Genomic DNA, 17,958 nt, shown 5'->3' with positions numbered 1-17,958 from the left:
AGTGTGATTAAAGAACAAGAACAGCACAAAGCATCTAACGTGCGCTTATGGGGTTTGTCGAATCTATCTCACTAGTTTTCAATGGCAGTTACCAGAATGAACCACCACGTCATGACTTTCTACGGGAAAGGCTCATCAATGAGCTCAAGGTAGTAAGGCTGCACCAATATTAGTGACTTTCTAGCAGAAATGTCTAAGATGCGGCCAAATCCTTACCATTAGCTTCTCCAGATTGGCAGCCGCATCGCTCTTGGCATACAAGTCGCAGGGGTGGGAAGCCCTTACAGCTTCAAGCATCTTCACATCGTGCTCAATCATCAACTCATGTTATGCACCCTCGCGGTGCCAGGGATAAAAAGAATGATATCTGATCATGGCAAATCCGCTATTGTTTAGTGTACTCTGTTCCTTAATCAGACTATGACAGACGGTTGGATTTATCCACCTATGGTCATCGACAGCGAACATGGGATGGAAATTTAGATTCCATGGGGGAAACATAACGTCGTAATTTGGCCGATCCCATCACTATCTATGTTTATCGAGATACTTCATAAAATGATTATTTTGAAATGTATTGCCTTCAATCTACAAGCAAAGCTACCGTTCACTCTAATACTGCAAGTGAACCCTAGATGTCTCATCCTTGGTTTCCAGGAAAAACTTCCTCATAAGATAAATACCGACTGGGTCATTTCAACAATTGCTGAAAAGATTAGTTTGTTATATCGCACCATCAACACTGATAAAGTCCACGGATCGAGCGCCAGCCCGGTCATTTTTTGTCCCTTTTTGTTTCTTTCAGTTTAGGCACTTGCATGTCATGTAGTATCCTGTGGCTTTTTCAATACATTTTGATAATATTTTTTGGGCATTGTCACTTTTTTAATTTGTTTCCATCCTGAGGACCATTCACCAGCTTTAGTCATGAGCCTTTGCTACACGCACCCAACACCCCTTATCCCCCATCATGGAATGAATAGATCACCAAATACCTCACCTAATACCTATCATAATGCTATACTAATTCACACCTTTAATTAACACTGTGCATGATATTGAATCACTGCCTGGAAGGATTTCTCTGCCTGATTATCACTGTGTATACCGACTTTTCAGCTCCCTTTGTCGGATTCCACTTTCCGTCATTGCATAGTATAATATCTGGGACAAGGCGCGGCATCAATAGGTGACGCCTTGGCTAGGTAGACGCAATGCATTGCCCACACCTTATTGGATGTGAATCCGGGGTAAATGCGGGGTCCACGACCTGGGAAAAGGTGATACACTGAACACAGCCAACCACGCAAGTGGCATTTGTCTTGAACTCCTGAAGACTCGTGTTAAGGATATTCTGCCGCCCAGCCTTGGAACCCCATGGTGTGATCAGGGTAGCCGTGAATGATATAGCATGCCGAGGTAGTCGGGGTTTTACCATGCAATCATTTGCTCCATCATTTCTGGCGGCTATTGACCGCCAAAGAGAACATTGTAAGCCCGGGATAGGGATGCCGCAACCGTGAAGCACTAATTGGATTCAGTTGCTCGCTGTGTAACTCCATCTGTATATATAAAAGTGTTCGATTTCGTCGTTCATCTCTCCAAGCCCACTCATCAAATCCAGATTATAAACAATGAACGACGAGAACAAAGACCCACTCCAATACTCACAAGCCAAAGGGGATACCCCAATGGCAGAACATGATGAAGGCAAGGCCGCTGAGATCCCGAACGAGATGCTCTCCTATGGTCCGGAGGGTGTCAAAGGACTCATTAGTTCAGGATTCGTCTTTGGTGCTGCCTTCCTTGCATCGCTCGGTGGCTTCTCCTTTGGATACGACCAGGGTGTAATATCTATCATCAACGTGATGAGCCAATTTCATGAAGCTATCCCGGGAACTGAGACAGCCTTTGGGAAAGGTTTCATGACGGGCATGTTGCTGCTCGGTGCTTTCGTGGGCTGTCTTTTCATGCCTTACCTGGTCGACAAACTCTCCAGGAAATGGGCTTTGACATTGGTCGTCGTCATATTTGACATTGGAGCTATTATTCAGACCAGTGCACAGAACTACGGCATGCTAGTCGCAGGGGAGCCATTGGTGGCATGGGTGTGGGCACATTGGCCATGGTGAGTGCCTGAATTCATGATACATGATAATCTCCAGGAGAGAGCTACACTTGCTCATCTGTATCTTTACAGGGGGCTCCATTGTATATTTCCGAAATATCACCACCAAATCTGCGAGGAACGTTGTTGGTATTGGAATCCGTCTCTGTTGTCTCAGGCGTGGTAATCGCTTATTGGATCACGTTCGGAACTAGATTGATCGAAAGTGAAGTCTCGTTTCGCCTTCCCTTCGGCCTCCAGGTGGTCAGCGCCACATTCCTTGGAATCTTCATCCACTTCTTCCCCTATTCGCCACGTTGGCTGGCTCTTGTGGACCGCCACGACGACTGCCTGAAGAGTCTCAGCAAGTTACGTCGACTACCGCAGACGGACAAGAGGGTCCAAGCTGAGTTTAGGGACATTATCACTGAGGTTAAGTTCCAACAAATTATTGAGGAGCGGCAGCACACCGGAGCATCAGGAGTCAAGCGAGAAGCACTTATTTGGCTGAGCATCTTCAACCGGCGAACCTGGAAACGAACCATCGTTGGCTGCGGCGTGGCATTCTTCCAGCAGTTCCTCGGGATAAATGCGTTCATTTATTACGCTCCGACACTATTCGAATCTATCGGTCAAACCGAAGATATGTCTTTGATCCTCTCAGGTGTTTTCAACTGTCTTCAGCTGGTCACTGTCATCGTCTGTTTTTTTATCATTGACAAAGTTGGTCGTCGACCACTGGCCATCTTCGGTGGTTTTGGCACTTGCGCGTGTTATATTGTCATTGCTGCTTTATCTGCAGTTTATGGGCAGGACTGGTCCGTCAATACAGCAGCAGGCTGGGCATGCGTTGCTATGGCGTTCCTGTTCATTCTCATTTTCGGAGTCTCCTACTCGCCTCTCGGATGGGCGCTTCCCTCGGAAGTCTTTCCCAATGCAATTCGCTCAAAGGGTGTTGCCTTGTCTACTTGTGTCAACTGGCTGTCTAATTTTGTCGTAGGTGTCATCACGCCACCAATGATGAGTGACATCGGCTACCGCACTTATATCTTCTTTGCGGTTTGGTGTTTCCTTGCGGGAATTTGGGCCTTCTTCCTGGTTCCCGAAACGAGTGGAAAGACACTGGAGCAGATTGACGAGGTGTTTGGGGATTCTAGTAGCCACGAAGAGAGGGAGGTCATGAGGATGGCGGCTTCTTCAGTAGATATCGGTCAAGGAAAACCCGACGTATAAATGTATCTAAATAATGTCTAGCCCGCAGTCGTAGGAATATGTAAATAAACCAAATTCACTTCGCTTGAAAAGATTTATCAGGTCAAGCCCCTTTCAACTTCGGATCTTCCGGCCATACAACCAGAAACCCCAGTCTACTCCCCTTTCCTAACGCTTGTTTCTTCCACCGCCAGAAAGAAACACAATGCTCCTCATTTGGCTCACTTACGGAATTTACCCTCCTCAGGCTGCACGCTCGCTAGCATTACCGCAACATCAAACCCCGCAAAAAGCTCTATATATCAGCATACAAAATATTCCCACATCCTCCTGCAACGCACATCCATAGGGACCTCGGAGACAGAAAGAGTCCGATCTCATGCAACCGCTCAAAAAGCTCGTCTGATCTCTGTATGTTCTTTTGATGCTCTTTCCAACACTCAGCTTTCTTTTTACGCGTCGGTCTTCTAGGGAAGACAAAAAAAGTTGTTGTGTTGGAGATGCTAGAAAAATCAAAGCTGTATTACAAATTCGTGATTATATATAGCTTATGCTTCATGTTCGTGAATCGTCTCGCTGCCCCCAACTCGTCCTCTCTCATCTGAACTAACACTTGCGTCTGAAATCTCAGATCCATGACGTGGGCGCTGCATGTTCTCATTTTCGAAGGATTCCTGGAAATACGAGGTCCGACCGGTGACCACATTATCGATCGAGAAGGACGGTGCTGTCGAGAGTGATGACGGGCGCCGGTAGTGGGATGGCAGATAAGAATGTCCCGAGTCAGACTCACCACGACTGTGTAGGGAGACTGGAGAGTGGGAGTCTCGCATTGGACCCAGCTGTGGGGATATATTGGGCGTGGAACGGGTAACGTTAAACTGCGTAGGAAGTTCGACGGGCGAGGAATCTGAATGTCGGAGTTAGCATTAAGTGAAGTCTCTATGTAATTAGGCGAGGTAAATACCATGCAACTCATACACCTCGTCTCCTCCGGATTCAACTGTACCAGGAGTTACCGAAGTGACAGCTGAATCCTGCGTTGTTTCTACGCCTGTGGATTCAGATACTGGACCGGGGCCGGGGGAGGTCGGTCCGTCTGAATCCATCCATTGAGGCTTTTCTTTGGTATCACTCTCCGTTGTAGCCGCGACTGCTGCAGCACGGCGTTGGTTGCGACGTCGACGATACAACCAGAATCCTACTGTAAGGAGCGCAATGCCGAAGAGACCGCAGAGCACACCGATCACTGCGGCAGCCCAGGTCGGAAGTCCGCCACTTTTGGAGTTTCCCCCGGCAGTGCTGGAGCCATTGTTGTAGGGCCAGTACGTTTCGATGGTCTTGCTGTACTTCTTGTCAAATATTCCGGCTAGCGAGGTGTTGGTCCATGACGATGGGGCAGTGGTGGTTGCACCTCCTGAAGAGCTACATGAGAAGTAAGCCATGAACTTTCTCCTTGGGTATTTGTCAATTGTTTTTTTACCTTCCTCCAATTTCTGCTGTTACAATATCAGGCACTTGATACTCACCCCACTGCGTGGGATCATAGTCCTCAAAACGCAAACTGTTGAGATTGAAATTGACGATGACACCATCTTCTAGACAGTGCGTTATGTCGATATGCATTCCCCCAAGTGCCAGCATCTGGTCTGGATATACTTTGATGCATCGATGCCCGACTCGTCCGTGTGTATTTGTGCCGCTGTACGCCTTGATCCATTTAAAGGAAGGCAAAGACAAAATATAAACATCATCTGACGCATTCTCGTCATAGACTAGACCACTGTACCCACCGTAGATATAGATATTATGTGAGGAGCCGTCGGCCGCGCTAGCAAGCACAGAGCAGAACTGCGTCAACTGTGGCGGCGTATCACCCGTCGTGTTTTGGAGATACCATGTTTGACTCTTCACATCGTAAACGGAGACCGTTTCCATAAATGTTGGGCTGACTCTCTTGCTCTCTGCCGTTTGCGATTTTTCCAGCCCGTCTTGCCGCATTTCAACTGGATTAATCACTCCCCCAATGGCCACCAGAACACCAGAATCGGACATTGGCACCCAAACCAATTCTGCGTTAGCACGGCCAGGGATATAGCTCGGTAGTGTATGATTGTACCACTTTTCATCTCTCATCACGGACATATCCACGGTGATGAGCGTGTCGGCTGTTGTGTTGGGCCCTCGGGTACCGTAACTGAAATATCCCCAGTCCGGGTCGCGCATTCCGCTAAAGTAGAAGCCTAGGTTCTCGCTAGGTGCCGACACTCCAGCGCCATTGGTGATATGTCTTGTGACGTTGGTAGAAAGGTGTCCTTCGTACAAGCCAGGCTTCCAGCTACTACGATATGGGCCATACTGGAAGGCTTCGTAACCAAGAACCTCGTTATCAGGTGGCTGCTCACCGGACAAGGTAGCATCTGCTCTGCCTCTGGAATGGTTTATTTTGGTCAGTAGTTAGTATTTGCTATATGAGTGAGGACCACAAACCCATAGAGGTAAAACTCATCGTCGTTGGCAAACATCACGCCGTCAACGTATTTTGGAGCTATGTTATTGGCAGCGCCGCTGGCAACGCTAATGTTTTTCAGGACGGTCGTAAAATTCGAGCTGGTGTTGAAAGGTGTAGAAAGATCAAGGTAATAGATGGTGCCCCCCAGAGTGTCTTTTCTGAGTTAGCTGGGTAAATCTCATCAGTTTTTGTATTCGGTCCATTCTTTACCATCTTCTTCAGGTTGAATGCAACCGTCTGAATATCCTCTGCAATTGTCAGTTCCAATCAACATTCATATGGAGTGACTAATACTTCTGAAGCCATAACTGTCCTCCATCTAGATAGATCGTATCGCGAAGAACGTTGGCTACTACCGTCAGTGCTCAAGAACCTGACCACAGCGGCCGCAACAAAAATAAATACTCACCACGCAGTCCCTGCCAGTTGCACATGGAGATGTTAACCTGCGTTTGCCATGAACCGCATTCGCCCACAGCGCAGTCTACCACAACTGCCAGCAGGGTGTAAACCGTCGCTAAGAAAAAAAACATAGTATTTCTTTTATTTTTAATTTTTCAACCGATGGCAGCTGCAGTTGCACTTGTCGCTGTCTGAGTTGTCAACTAGGAAAGGGCGAGCTGGGATCCCAAGTGCCGACATATGGGGCTACGGTGACCGCTAGATGCAGGCTTTTGGATAGACCCGGAAGTCGAGGGGCTAAGTCTCCGAATCCAACCCGCGATGCGGCTTTGCTTCCATGTCTTTGATATTCTATCACTTCGTGTCTGCCCGAACACGACGATCCCCCACCATGAAGGCCCTGAGCCAACCACAGATGCCGATGCACGGCCTCAAATGCGCCTCAAATCCATGCTGCTCAGATCATTTCCATGAAAAGTCTTGAAGTCGGAATAATGCGACCTAGATGCGGTGGACAACCAGCAGCGGGGAATACTACAAGTACGAAGCTGCCAGTAATAAACATCGCGAGGATTCCGTGGGTCTTGCATGCAGCTGAATTGGCATTGACATCCATCAACATCTATTCCTGCCAATTGAAATGCATGCGAATACGAGTTCCACCCTTTTCCCGAACTGCATAATGGCGTGTCCAATTTGAGCCTCACGATGCTATCCGTGCATATTGCGTCTGTTTGTTGATTCAATCGGGGGCCTTTTTTTTTTTTTATTGTATTCTCCGTTGTTCACCCTCTGGTCTTCACCAACCCGCGAGTATCTTTCTCCAAAAGAGATAACCATGAAGATTTCGATTTCAGTCGCATGGTTGTCGCTGTTAGCGACGAGTGCCTTTGCTCGGTCTACAAGCACCTACGACAGTGAGATGCTCACGCCTGTCCCGACGCCGCCGGCTGTTATCAGAGGCTTGCCAGCAGGAGAACTGGAACGAGTGACGGTTACGATAACAGTAGGAGTTAGTGTTTGGCTGGGTGATTCCGAGACTTGCACTGGCGCGCCAGCGGGTACTGTCACGGATACTGTCACTAATTCAATCACCGACACCGTCACTCGAACTGTTTTTGAGACTGGGAAGGTCACCGTAACAGACACTGTCAGTGCTCCTGCAGCAACTGTCACAGATGTCTCGACAAAGACCGTAACAGACACCGTCAGTGGCCCTGCAGCGACTGCCACAGATGTCTCGACAAAGACCGTAACAGATACCGTCAGTGCCCCTGCAACGGCTGTCACAGATGTCTCGACGAAAACGGTTACTATTGATCAGTCATCGGTTCCAACCTCGACAGTGAGAACTACTGTCAGCGGTTCAACAGTCACGTCTACTGTCGATGGCCCAACAGTGACTACGACTATCGGTGGCTCAACGATTACGTCGACTGTCAGCGGTTCAACAGTCACGTCTACTGTCGGTGGCTCAACGGTCACGGACGCCTCCACAGTAACGATTACCATGGGCGAGTCAACCGTCGCTGCGCCAGGAACCACCTTTCCAGGAACCACCGTTGTGACGAGCGAAATGATTCCAGGGTCTGTCACCACTATTCCAGGGTCAGTTACAACCCTTCCAGCGTCAACTCTCACGACATTCATCAGCCAGCCTGCTAGCACTGTCACTCTGTCTGGAGGCACTAGTACCCTGCCAGGTTCAATTACTACCGCTACAATCACGCGTCCTGGTGGTACAGTGACTGTTGTGGGATCAACTGCAATAGTCGACACCATCACAGCTCCAGGTACATATTCCCCGCCCACGCAGATTGGCGTTGCAAGCATTGACATAGTCGAGCTCAGAAACTACTGAAGCGGCTCCCATGACCGTGACTGAAATCACCTCTGGTCAGGGAACGACACTTACACAAAGTTCCGTCGGCACTACCACCGTCTCCATTTCAGTCTGTTCCAGTCTCATCAGCAATCCAACCTATACGCCTGCTACGCAGCTACCAGCAGACTATACTTGGGGTTGTCCGCCTGGATATCTCTGCCGACCTCCTCATACGGGTGACCGTGCCGGCTGCATCGCTGAAGCTGGTGTTCCCGCTGATGGCTACGTCTGCGCCCCCTCAGATTGCATTCCCGCTCCACCCTTGATTTACAATCAATCCGTAGCTACTGATGAAGATGGCAACCGCTTCAATATTTCCAAGGACTATTACAACCTTGATCCGGATGACTTTGGCCTGGGCTACTCCATCTTCCAAGTTTTAGGCTCCGCAGCGTCTAAGAGGAAACGCGATACCAAATCGTTCTGGGATTTCCTCGTCGGCCAAAATGCCAAGAGAGACATCTCGGATCTTCCCGGTAAATGTTATAATGGTTGTAATGAGGCTGCACAAATGCCACAATCAATCGGGAAAACGCCGGAGCTGTGCGAAAGCGACTCGTTCACGACCGAATTGGGACTTTGTAAGAAGTGCATCAGCAATAATGCTGACTCGGACTCGGATGATCGATATTCACAAATAATGTTGCCGACATTTGCACAGTACCTGAATTTTTGCTCTGGTCTGGCGACGACTTCCACGAGTACCGCAGCAGGGACAACTGCTACCAGCACCGCGGCCTCAATAGAAGCCACTACAACGAGCACTCTTGCCACCAACGGGACTATTACGACCATTACTCAGACTGGGGAAACAACTAGCACAGCGCCGACAACTCCAGTAGCTGGACTGAGCACAATCACGGTGGAGGTGTGTAGGACTGAAAGCGCATCCACCAAGGGACCAATGGCCACTGGCAACGTTGATAGCTCATCGATCACAATATCCAGTAGTCCCAGTGGCACGGCAACCCCATCTGCCTCTTCTACTTCATCCAATGCGGCAGTATCAACTGTGGGCGTCCCCCATAAAGGTTTACTAAGCCTGTTGCTGGCTCTTTTCGCAATTCCATTCTTTTAAAATGCTTGAATGTTACGATGTTCTATTTATTATTTGTGAGGTATATATTCACAACGATGATGATGGATTGATACGCTGTTTCTAGACTCTTCTGGGCTCCCAACTATACAATGCTAAACTTGCGCTACACTGTCATTGTCCTACACGTATCATCCTGTGTAGAGTGGTATGGCGAGCGCAAAGGGGAAGGTTGCGCCAGAGGCTTAAGAGACAAAACAATAGCAAAGTGCATAAAGCGTGTATGCGGTCATAATCAAAAGATGCTGGCTGCATAGCCATAGCCCCCAGTCCTAACATCTCTCTCTTTAAAACTATCACTCGTGGATACGGTTGATTATGATTAATCGGGAGAATAGCCCGATTACGTTGATTGGTCAGTCGGTGCAGTAAGCATATCATTCAACCTTCAGTGTATATAGAAGTCAACATTTCGCCCATGCGGCAGGCGCAGCCTGTGACATAAATCTCACTAAGGGCCAGGTATCTGGGTGAATCAACCAACAACTCTCTGGCCATGACCATAAAATGAGTCGACCCTACTCCTACTCCTACTCCTATCTCTCCTCCAGCACGAACTCCTCACCCCAAACAATTCCCATCCTCGCAAGAACCGAGTCCAAACCACCCCGTACAGAGAGATGCTATGGATTACATTAATCCCAACGGATCCTCCATTCCCCACTAATAATCCCAACTGGAAACCTCACCATAACAACCCCATCCTTCCCCAAATACTTCTATCTCGCCCACGACGCCACGCACCCACAGCCCCCGATTAAAGGTAATACAGTCATATTACAAAGGTGAGTAGATATCAGAGCTTGTAGGCTGCAGCACATTCTTTATTTTTTCCTTGTATCAATTATACTTGTCACTAGCTGTCTAGAAAAGGTGTGAGAAAAGAGTTCTATTGATTTGATTGTGTCACACCGACACCTGTATTCCATATATATATATATATGTGTGTAGAGTACTACAATGAACAATGTACAATTGTGAACAGGTGATGGATCTTGCTCATCTTGGACTGCTATCAATAATCGTATCTATCGCTGATTGAGCCAAACGCATCATTTAAAACTGTCAAAATAAAACCTGGAAATTCAAGCTTGAAGTTGTGATTTCGTGTCAACTCAGTTGATTCCGATTACCTGTATTTAACAAATCCAGAGAGCGTGGATTGGATTTCAAATGCCTTTGAATCCATTCCAATCCGAAACTAACCATGGTTGGTCTAGTGTATCACATATTCCACCTAAGCAGGTTTAGTGCGTATTCTTGTGGTTCAACCCACTCCAAATCCGCGCGGATTTTGGACCGGATTCGGATTCTGTTCGTTCAACCCGAATCCGCAGTGGTGTGGGTGGAATGAGCTCTCAACCCGCTCCAACCCGCTCCGAATGCAACTCTAGTTCATAGTGGGAAATGGGACTAATAGTTAGTCCCATTGGGCGGGACCAACATCCCCTTAGAATTTCCAACGACAAATTGGGACTCCCCATGGAAATAAAAGCAATGCAAACATCGATCATCTCGTGACTTGCATGAACTATGCAATTTCTGGCTGTATTTTTCTTTCTTTCCTTTTCCATGTTGGTATTCCGCTAGATAGTCTACCAACAGATTTATATTCCTCAAGACCATCACACTTCCCCCGAAAGGAGCGTTGGAACTTATTTAAGGCTACGATCTTAACATATAGAGCCGTAATAGAAACAAAAAGATGACAGCCATGGTTAATATACAAATATATATTAGATTTTCGCCATGTCCATTCATATCCCATCATCAGTGGTCCGTTCATTCTTGAACTGCTAGATGTTCACATGTATAGTTTCCCAGCGCTCGGGGCAATAACTTCTGAGGATGAAAAGCAACAATGGCCATATTCAAAGCCGTTCCCTCCACCCAGCAAGTTAGCATTATTGCCTTGGTTCTGGGTGGCATTTAAATTTTCCTCGTCAGAGTGGCGGCCTCTTGTACCTGACTGAAGTGTGATTCCATCATCTTCATGATCGCTCTCAACCAGTGTAATTTCCTCAAAAGAGCCTTCATCCCCTGTATCCAGCCTAGATACAATATAGCTTATGGCCTCCCCAATGTCTTCACCTGCGCCATTGTTCCCACCCAGCAAGTGAGATTGGCTCCCATTCGTTTGCCCTTGGTAGCTGTCTGAATCCTCTTCAGCGCGTTGACTTCTTGAATCCAATTGAGACACATCCATGACTTTCCTATCATTTTTCTGACTGTTGCTTTCTGTACGGCTGTCCTTGACCGGGGACTTCAACACTTCTCCCCACATAACAGGTTTGAGTGCATCGCCACAACCAGTTGGAGCATGGCATGCTGCACTAATCGCGGCACTGCAACTGCTGGCAAGTGGCATACTGTTCTTGAAGTACCTGAATCCCAAGGCTAGAATAACAATCATCATTGAAGCACCGAGAAGAAGGGCAAATATCATTGCCATTGGTGAATAGCCGCATGCAACAAGACGTTCTGGGGTTATGTTTCCAACCGTATCATACAAGATAACCTCCACAAAGAAAAGGCTCTGGGACACTAGCCAATGTAGCATCGCATGGGTAATTAGCAGCGGAATACTGTATCGGTATGGGAGACTGAGGTAGTAGGTCGAGCGCTGGTGTCCTTTTGGCCAAGAGACGCGCAGTGGTTTGCGTTCCGCAGCATAGTCATTGAACTCAACAGCAAGAAGCATACTGGTTAACATGTTGTTGTAAAAGAAGTATGCAACTGAAACAATGAGCTGTGGTGTATTCGCAAGAAGGACCATTGATATAATCCCCGAACAGTTGCTGGCATTGGCACAAAGGTTTATCACTGTAGATGAGGCGACACTTCCAAAGCCCAAGTTCCACAGTGCTGGAAATGATATGGATTGACGTTTGCCCGACAAGCTAAGAATACCGGATAGAAGGCAAGCAAGTAATACCAGAATGAGAACAAGCCAGCTGTACGTGTCAGGTACTCGCTAGTGACTTAAAAAAAAAGGGGGGAAAGAAAGGGGAAGCGAATGAGGAATACCTACAACCAGAGAACCAATCCCAAATTTGAGCCATCTGCAGCCCCCCTCCATTTTCTCCTCTTAGGCCAGAAAGTTGTAGGCTGAGGTGGTAATCTGTATTGATCAACTAGCTGCCAACAATATGGGCCCTTTCCAGAAATGTTCCTTCTTGACAGTAAACATCTGTCTTTAGTAGTCCTATCAGGTCTTCTGAGAAAGGATGATATGGCATCCCCAACTGTTAAGAATATTTCCTTCCTATCATCATATGCTGTCACGAGCATACAAGAAACTTTGATGATGTTGCACAGAATAACAGTAAGGCATATAGGAAGACTGAATAATAGCTGACATTTCTCATCAACTTTTTGGCTTAAGCAATAGTCGACTGAAAGGGCAGGAAGGGATGGGTTCACAGTCTGTAGAGCACATGCAAATCCTGTATCATGGATTTCAGCACTCTTTGCCCATGAACTGTTTTTCCAGCGAGTTGAATCATCAAGATACTGCTGTAGTTCGTTTTTCTGTGGATACCCTTGTAAGAAATCAATGAGATTTGAAAGGTCCTCCTTATCACCAAGAACAGAGCTGTTAGTCTCTATATCGCCTTGGTTGACATCAAAGCTGATATTATGTGGAATACTCGACAAAAGAGTCACGTTCAATAAAGGAACTGACCAGGGTACGGAGGACACATTCCAATTGCCAAGGCATTCCACTTTGCATGAGTCTGCACAAGTTTTCAAGCAAGGGTATTTCTCACAGTTATTCTCTGAGTCACTTACATTGTAGGTGATTGCAGGATAACTCGGCTCGCTCTCACACATCCATGAAAACGAATTTAATGAGTACTGCTGTGGCGAATTTCCCATACCAACCCAGCGTAAAGATCTATTATCCATAGTCATATTTTTAGTGACAAGAATGAGAGTCCCTCGATCTGCAAGATAGTCGGCAGCATAGGTATCAAGACATTTCTGTGTATCAAGTTGTTGGAAGTTTGCTACCTCGGAGTAGAAAGCAGGCGTATCCATGGAGAGGTTCTGTTCAGAGCAACCTGTATAATCAGGGCCATCTTTTGGCGGATTATTGAAATCAAAATTTGTGGATGCGAGGAAAACACCATATTCATGTGTGCCTAATGCAGAAAACACAGCAGAATTGTAACTACATTTCATGGTTAGAAACAAAATGTGAGAGTTGACATCCAAGACTCACACCAGATGAATTGGTAGGGAAGATATCAATAACACCACCCAGAGCACGCATCTCCTCCAGCCAATAAAGCGCAGATTCTTGATGCTGGGCACACCAATATGGATCCACTTCCGCTGAGCGTGGGCACTTTCAATATTTTGGCGAGATGGTGAACTTAAACATTGCATACAGTAGTTACTTGCTGCCAGCAGAATTGTACTGAGGGTGTTTATCAGCAAATGCAGGCCACGGACCCAGTTTTTTGAAATGCCACAGTCACCATGGTAAATCATGGCAGAAGTAAATCCCTGGCCCTCGAACTTTGAATAAGAAAGGATAACCGCAGCAATAGTCAGGGAGATGTTCAGGAATAGAACAATGGAAGCAAAAAATGTGCAAATGAGAACACCTATCACCCATTCCCGCTGCTTGCCCTTTTCTTGCTGGACCCTTTGGTTTACTCTGTTGGCGAAACCTTGAGGCAGACAGAGCATAAATTGTGATATCAGAGATGTGTTCGATTTACTGTCATCTTTATCCAAAGAATGACAAGCTCTATATTATATTAGCCTCAATAAGCTCCATACCTCTCAGTGGGTCCAATATACTAACCGACAAAGTTCATGTTCTTCAACATCCTTTCTATGGTTCTGTATTTGGTCGTATTTGAGCTTGCGAAATGGCCAATACCAACGCCGGCTTATAGGTTGGAGCAATGAGGGCGACTGGCTCATGGCGTTTGCTTCCATCTGCCATTAGAGCAAAGTGTTTGTTGAAGATATCAGTGCTGGCATCGCCGCGTTATTAAATAGGTAAATCTATAATATTTTTATAACACATTTTGAAGCATGCTCTCACCAAGGCTGCTCAGCCTCGTGCGGCAGGGCAATCCTTCGGATCACCTGAAGCGACAATAATCTGCTCACTGCTATCGGGGTAATCGGAAAGCCTTGTTTGCTTCATGTTTGCTTTTTTGCTACCGATTTATGGGGTATCCAGTCACCCAAATTCAAGCCGTGACTGGCGTGTACAAGCGGTTCTTGTTGAATTTAAAAGTTGCAATCGGATTAGGAAATTGTATATATAGAACGTCACTTAAATGACCTGATCATCCTGATTTAGCGAATATCGAGTCGCGTGACTCGATTGCCATTACGCGATATAAAGGATGTCGGCCGTGTTTCTGTGTGTATAAATTTCCTTTCTTGCAGAGTTTCTCGGCATTCTTTGATATAACCGATTCCGCGTGGATTTTGGATGCTTAGCTTGTCATATCGATCTTCCAAGTCATCTGTAACTATAGTGAATATATAGATTTCTTGTTGAATATCAATTGTACATCCATCATATAACTACCTCTATATATCATAATCATTAGTTCTATACTCCCCGTCACCCTAGCGATATGGGGTGCTGCTGCTAAATACGAAAAAGGGAAAACCATTAGCGTCGCTAGACAAGCGTCTGTATGAAAAATCCCTGCTCCCTCACCGTATCTCACGGCTGCCTGGATGACCTACAGTACTACAAGGGGCTAGACCCCGGAAGCTATCATTTAGCCCTAGACGGACCCCCTTATCCCCGCTTCCTCAGTTGCAGTGCTCAATACAAAAAGCCCAGCCGTCTGCCCTCGTTAGGACCTCAAAAGTTACCCATTCCCTGCGCTACTCTACAAGCTCAGTGAAGCCATTCGCCAACATACACTCAAGCTCAAGGTCGATCATAATGTCCTCCACTCAGCAACAACCTGTACAAGTGCAGACGATGCCGTTACATAAACAATACGAAGAGGCCGGCGATTCCTACCTCACCACCAATGTCCTGGATCTGTTCTCCCTCAAGGGCAGGGTGATCGCGATCACCGGAGGAGCACAAGGCATTGGTCTGGCGCTGGCTTTCGCATGCGCCGAAGCGGGAGCCAAAGTTGCTGCCATTGATGCGAAGGCGGAACCCCACAAAGACTTCCTCATCCTCGAGAAACAGTGTACTCAGCTGGGAATGTACCAGTAAGATGATGAACACTCCAACATTCTACAAGGACTAGGTGCTGAAGTTTCAATGTCCCAGGTCCGACGTGGCGGAGGTTTCGTGATGATGGGTGGGGATTCCGACCAGCGTAGGTCGATATTTTCCACCCCGAAGCCAACGGACGAAGCAGGGGTCTTGGTGTTTGAACGGCCATCTGATATCAGAGAGGCGTCCGAGCTGTCGACGGCCGAAGTGGCACTAAAAAATTACCAGAGGTCTTTGGGGGGATGCTGCAGTTTAATTGAGACATCATATCCATGAATGGTAACCGCATGGGTTGGGAATTTAGGGACACCGCTGCAGGCTGCCTAGGTGCAGCTGATCTCGTCATGCACACGAACAAGATGGGAATCGACATCTGCATGTCTGTGATCTAGGATGCAAATTTCGTTTGGGTCATCGGGCTCATGGTAATGTCTCGGAGAGCTGGCGGTATGAGATATATTTACGCATCAATGGTTATGCACGGTATCTTCTCCATACTATTGGCGTCTATGCTCGGGCTATTTCAATAATTAGGAATCCGAGCTAGCCTGATAATCGATCCTTACGATTCGAAATCAACACTGATTATCCAGTCTCTTGCACCCTGTTCACTGAGGTTTGCATATCGTTATGAAAGCTCCTTAGGCAGGACACTCGAATAGAAGCCTCTGACATGTTCCGGCAATTCCCAGGCCTTGGCCAAGTTCAACAATCATTCCGATTGAGGCCTGGTAGCATATGGAGCATAATCCACTAGCTCTCGTCGAACTTCCGGAGGCAGGGCTTTGGCCTCCCAACTAAAACATGCCCGTGGCATTTCGGCTGTTATTTAGCTGCCCAACATAGCAATCATAGCATCACACAGAAAAACAAGCTCGGTTCCATCTCATCGTACTCCGTATCTGCAAAGTTTATATACCATGACATCATGTCTTGAATATTAATAGAGACGGTTACTCCGTGCCGGAACGCTGTGAGGAGCGCCGAGGCGATGCGAACCCTGGAAGATTGTAGTGAGACATGGTCAATACCCCGGACATAGTGCTAAATGTTGATAGTGCACTAGAAAATTCTGCAGGGCAGTGCAGTCGTGGCGGTGTTTTCCATATCGGGAAAGCCAGAAATAGATCGGCATCAGTTGATAACGGCGTGCCGATGCCGAGGATGTACCGAGTCTGATACTCTGTATTCTTGTACTTGTGCACAGAATAGCCGTACAATATGTGCTTGACAGCAACAGAGAGTAGCTGATATGATGAGGCTAGCCTCGATAATAATAGCCGGTACAAACACGATGCAACGCTAGATAAAAATAGCCCTGAATGCACCCTGCGGAGAAATACCCCAATCGGGAAATTTGCCTCCACACGTGGTCGATCCGGGCCGACAGAAAGACATCATTTTGAGACATGCAGACCCTATGTTGATGTCCGGAAGGAGACAGGTTATCTCCCAGGTATATCCCTCGAAGCTATATAAACCTCTTGATCTCCCGGTCAATTGGACTCATCATCACTCAATCAATCAATCAGTCAATCACTACTACTCTAATACCAACTCTCGTTAAACCAAACAACCATCACAATGAAGCTCGCTACCATCCTCTCCGTCCTCCCCATGGCCTTCGCCCTGCCCACCAGCAGCGGCCAGGCCAAGCGCTCCAACGGTGCCTTCTCCGTCATGTCCGCTCGCTCTGCCTCCCCCATCCACCTCCTCCCCTTGAACGCCGACGGCAGCTACTTCTACCTCGGCGGCGAGGCGTCGACCTACTGCCCCGAGACCGTCTCCAAGGTCGCCCCCTGCCCCAAGGGCGATGTGACCGCTTTCGTCGGCACCGGCGCTGCCCTTGACGTCTCCGTTCCCGGCGGCCAGGCCGTCTACGTTGACTCCAACGGTGCCCTGCGCTTCACCACCCCCCACTCCGGCTACATGGGTGAGGGTGCCTCCACCGGTCCCTTCGAGCGCACTCCCGCCAGCACCCCCACTGGCTTCGGCCACTGGGCTTACAAGGGCCAGGGTGCCTCTGGCTTCATGGCTTGCCCTGCCGACGACAACAAGTGGCAGGTGTTTGCTTCGCTGCAGAACGCTACCGTTCCTCAGGGTGACGTTAGCGAGTGTCTTGGTTTCTCTGCTATGGCCGTGCAGGCTCGGCAGAACGCCACCGCTGCTTGGGAGTACGTCTAAGCACATAATGCAGTGGTGCGATTACGCTGGAAAGGAGGAAAGATAGGGTGATAAGTGCATGTTGATATTTGTGTCTATATTTCTGTCTATATAAAAGCGTTATGAGTAAATATCACAGTTAATGTTTATGGTCGCATATAATATTTTTCCAGAATAAATTGGAGCGCAAGCTCAGTAGTCGTGTATGTTGGTGTCCATTGCAACGCATCTGATCGATGTTCCAAACCAAATAAAGGTCGTTCCATGGCACGACCGATCGTGATCTTGTGGTTATCGAAGCTTCTATGCAAACTCGTGAGGCGGGTCCATCCTACTCAATCCAAGTACTTAGCCTTGGAATCAA

General features: G+C 47.6%; 6 protein-coding genes across 6 annotated transcripts; 4 read left to right on the top strand and 2 right to left on the bottom strand.

The window, feature by feature from the left end:
• Positions 1-1,634: 1,634 nt before the first annotated feature.
• On the top strand, positions 1,635-3,603 carry EURHEDRAFT_552588 (sugar porter family MFS transporter; the record flags this gene model as incomplete). Its single annotated transcript, XM_040787563.1, has 2 exons — positions 1,635-2,108; positions 2,201-3,603. The coding sequence occupies 2 exons, from the start codon at positions 1,635-1,637 to the stop codon at positions 3,338-3,340; spliced, it is 1,614 nt and encodes a 537-aa protein (XP_040640461.1). The 3' UTR covers positions 3,341-3,603.
• On the bottom strand, positions 3,604-6,533 carry EURHEDRAFT_338143 (uncharacterized protein). The gene is made up of 7 exons (XM_040778392.1): positions 6,241-6,533; positions 6,126-6,180; positions 6,042-6,079; positions 5,810-5,984; positions 4,803-5,750; positions 4,287-4,744; positions 3,604-4,229 (listed from the first exon to the last, which is right to left on the bottom strand). Exons 1-7 carry the CDS (start codon positions 6,362-6,364, stop codon positions 3,868-3,870), a joined length of 2,160 nt encoding a protein of 719 aa, XP_040640460.1. The 5' UTR covers positions 6,365-6,533; the 3' UTR covers positions 3,604-3,867.
• A 118-nt stretch (positions 6,534-6,651) lies between these two features.
• On the top strand, positions 6,652-9,481 carry EURHEDRAFT_410551 (uncharacterized protein). The gene is made up of 2 exons (XM_040781388.1): positions 6,652-8,026; positions 8,085-9,481. Exons 1-2 carry the CDS (start codon positions 7,072-7,074, stop codon positions 9,194-9,196), a joined length of 2,067 nt encoding a protein of 688 aa, XP_040640459.1. The 5' UTR covers positions 6,652-7,071; the 3' UTR covers positions 9,197-9,481.
• A 1,199-nt stretch (positions 9,482-10,680) lies between these two features.
• Positions 10,681-14,432, bottom strand: EURHEDRAFT_410550 (uncharacterized protein). Its single transcript, XM_040781387.1, has 4 exons — positions 14,031-14,432; positions 13,440-13,973; positions 12,246-13,388; positions 10,681-12,168 (listed from the first exon to the last, which is right to left on the bottom strand). Exons 1-4 carry the CDS (start codon positions 14,150-14,152, stop codon positions 11,019-11,021), a joined length of 2,949 nt encoding a protein of 982 aa, XP_040640458.1. The 5' UTR covers positions 14,153-14,432; the 3' UTR covers positions 10,681-11,018.
• A 711-nt stretch (positions 14,433-15,143) lies between these two features.
• On the top strand, positions 15,144-15,510 carry EURHEDRAFT_376055 (uncharacterized protein; the record flags this gene model as incomplete). The annotated part of the gene is made up of 2 exons (XM_040778810.1): positions 15,144-15,424; positions 15,486-15,510. 2 exons carry the CDS (start codon positions 15,144-15,146, stop codon positions 15,508-15,510), a joined length of 306 nt encoding a protein of 101 aa, XP_040640457.1.
• A 1,155-nt stretch (positions 15,511-16,665) lies between these two features.
• On the top strand, positions 16,666-17,677 carry EURHEDRAFT_410547 (putative IgE-binding protein). Its single transcript, XM_040781386.1, has one exon. It carries the CDS (start codon positions 17,016-17,018, stop codon positions 17,613-17,615), a length of 600 nt encoding a protein of 199 aa, XP_040640456.1. The 5' UTR covers positions 16,666-17,015; the 3' UTR covers positions 17,616-17,677.
• Positions 17,678-17,958: the final 281 nt, after the last annotated feature.

Source organism: Aspergillus ruber (genome assembly GCF_000600275.1).
Source record: "Aspergillus ruber CBS 135680 unplaced genomic scaffold scaffold00007, whole genome shotgun sequence".
NCBI lineage: Eukaryota > Fungi > Ascomycota > Eurotiomycetes > Eurotiales > Aspergillaceae > Aspergillus > Aspergillus ruber.
The sequence above is the reverse complement of the archived record's forward strand: the minus strand, read 5'-3'. Positions and strand labels throughout refer to the sequence as shown.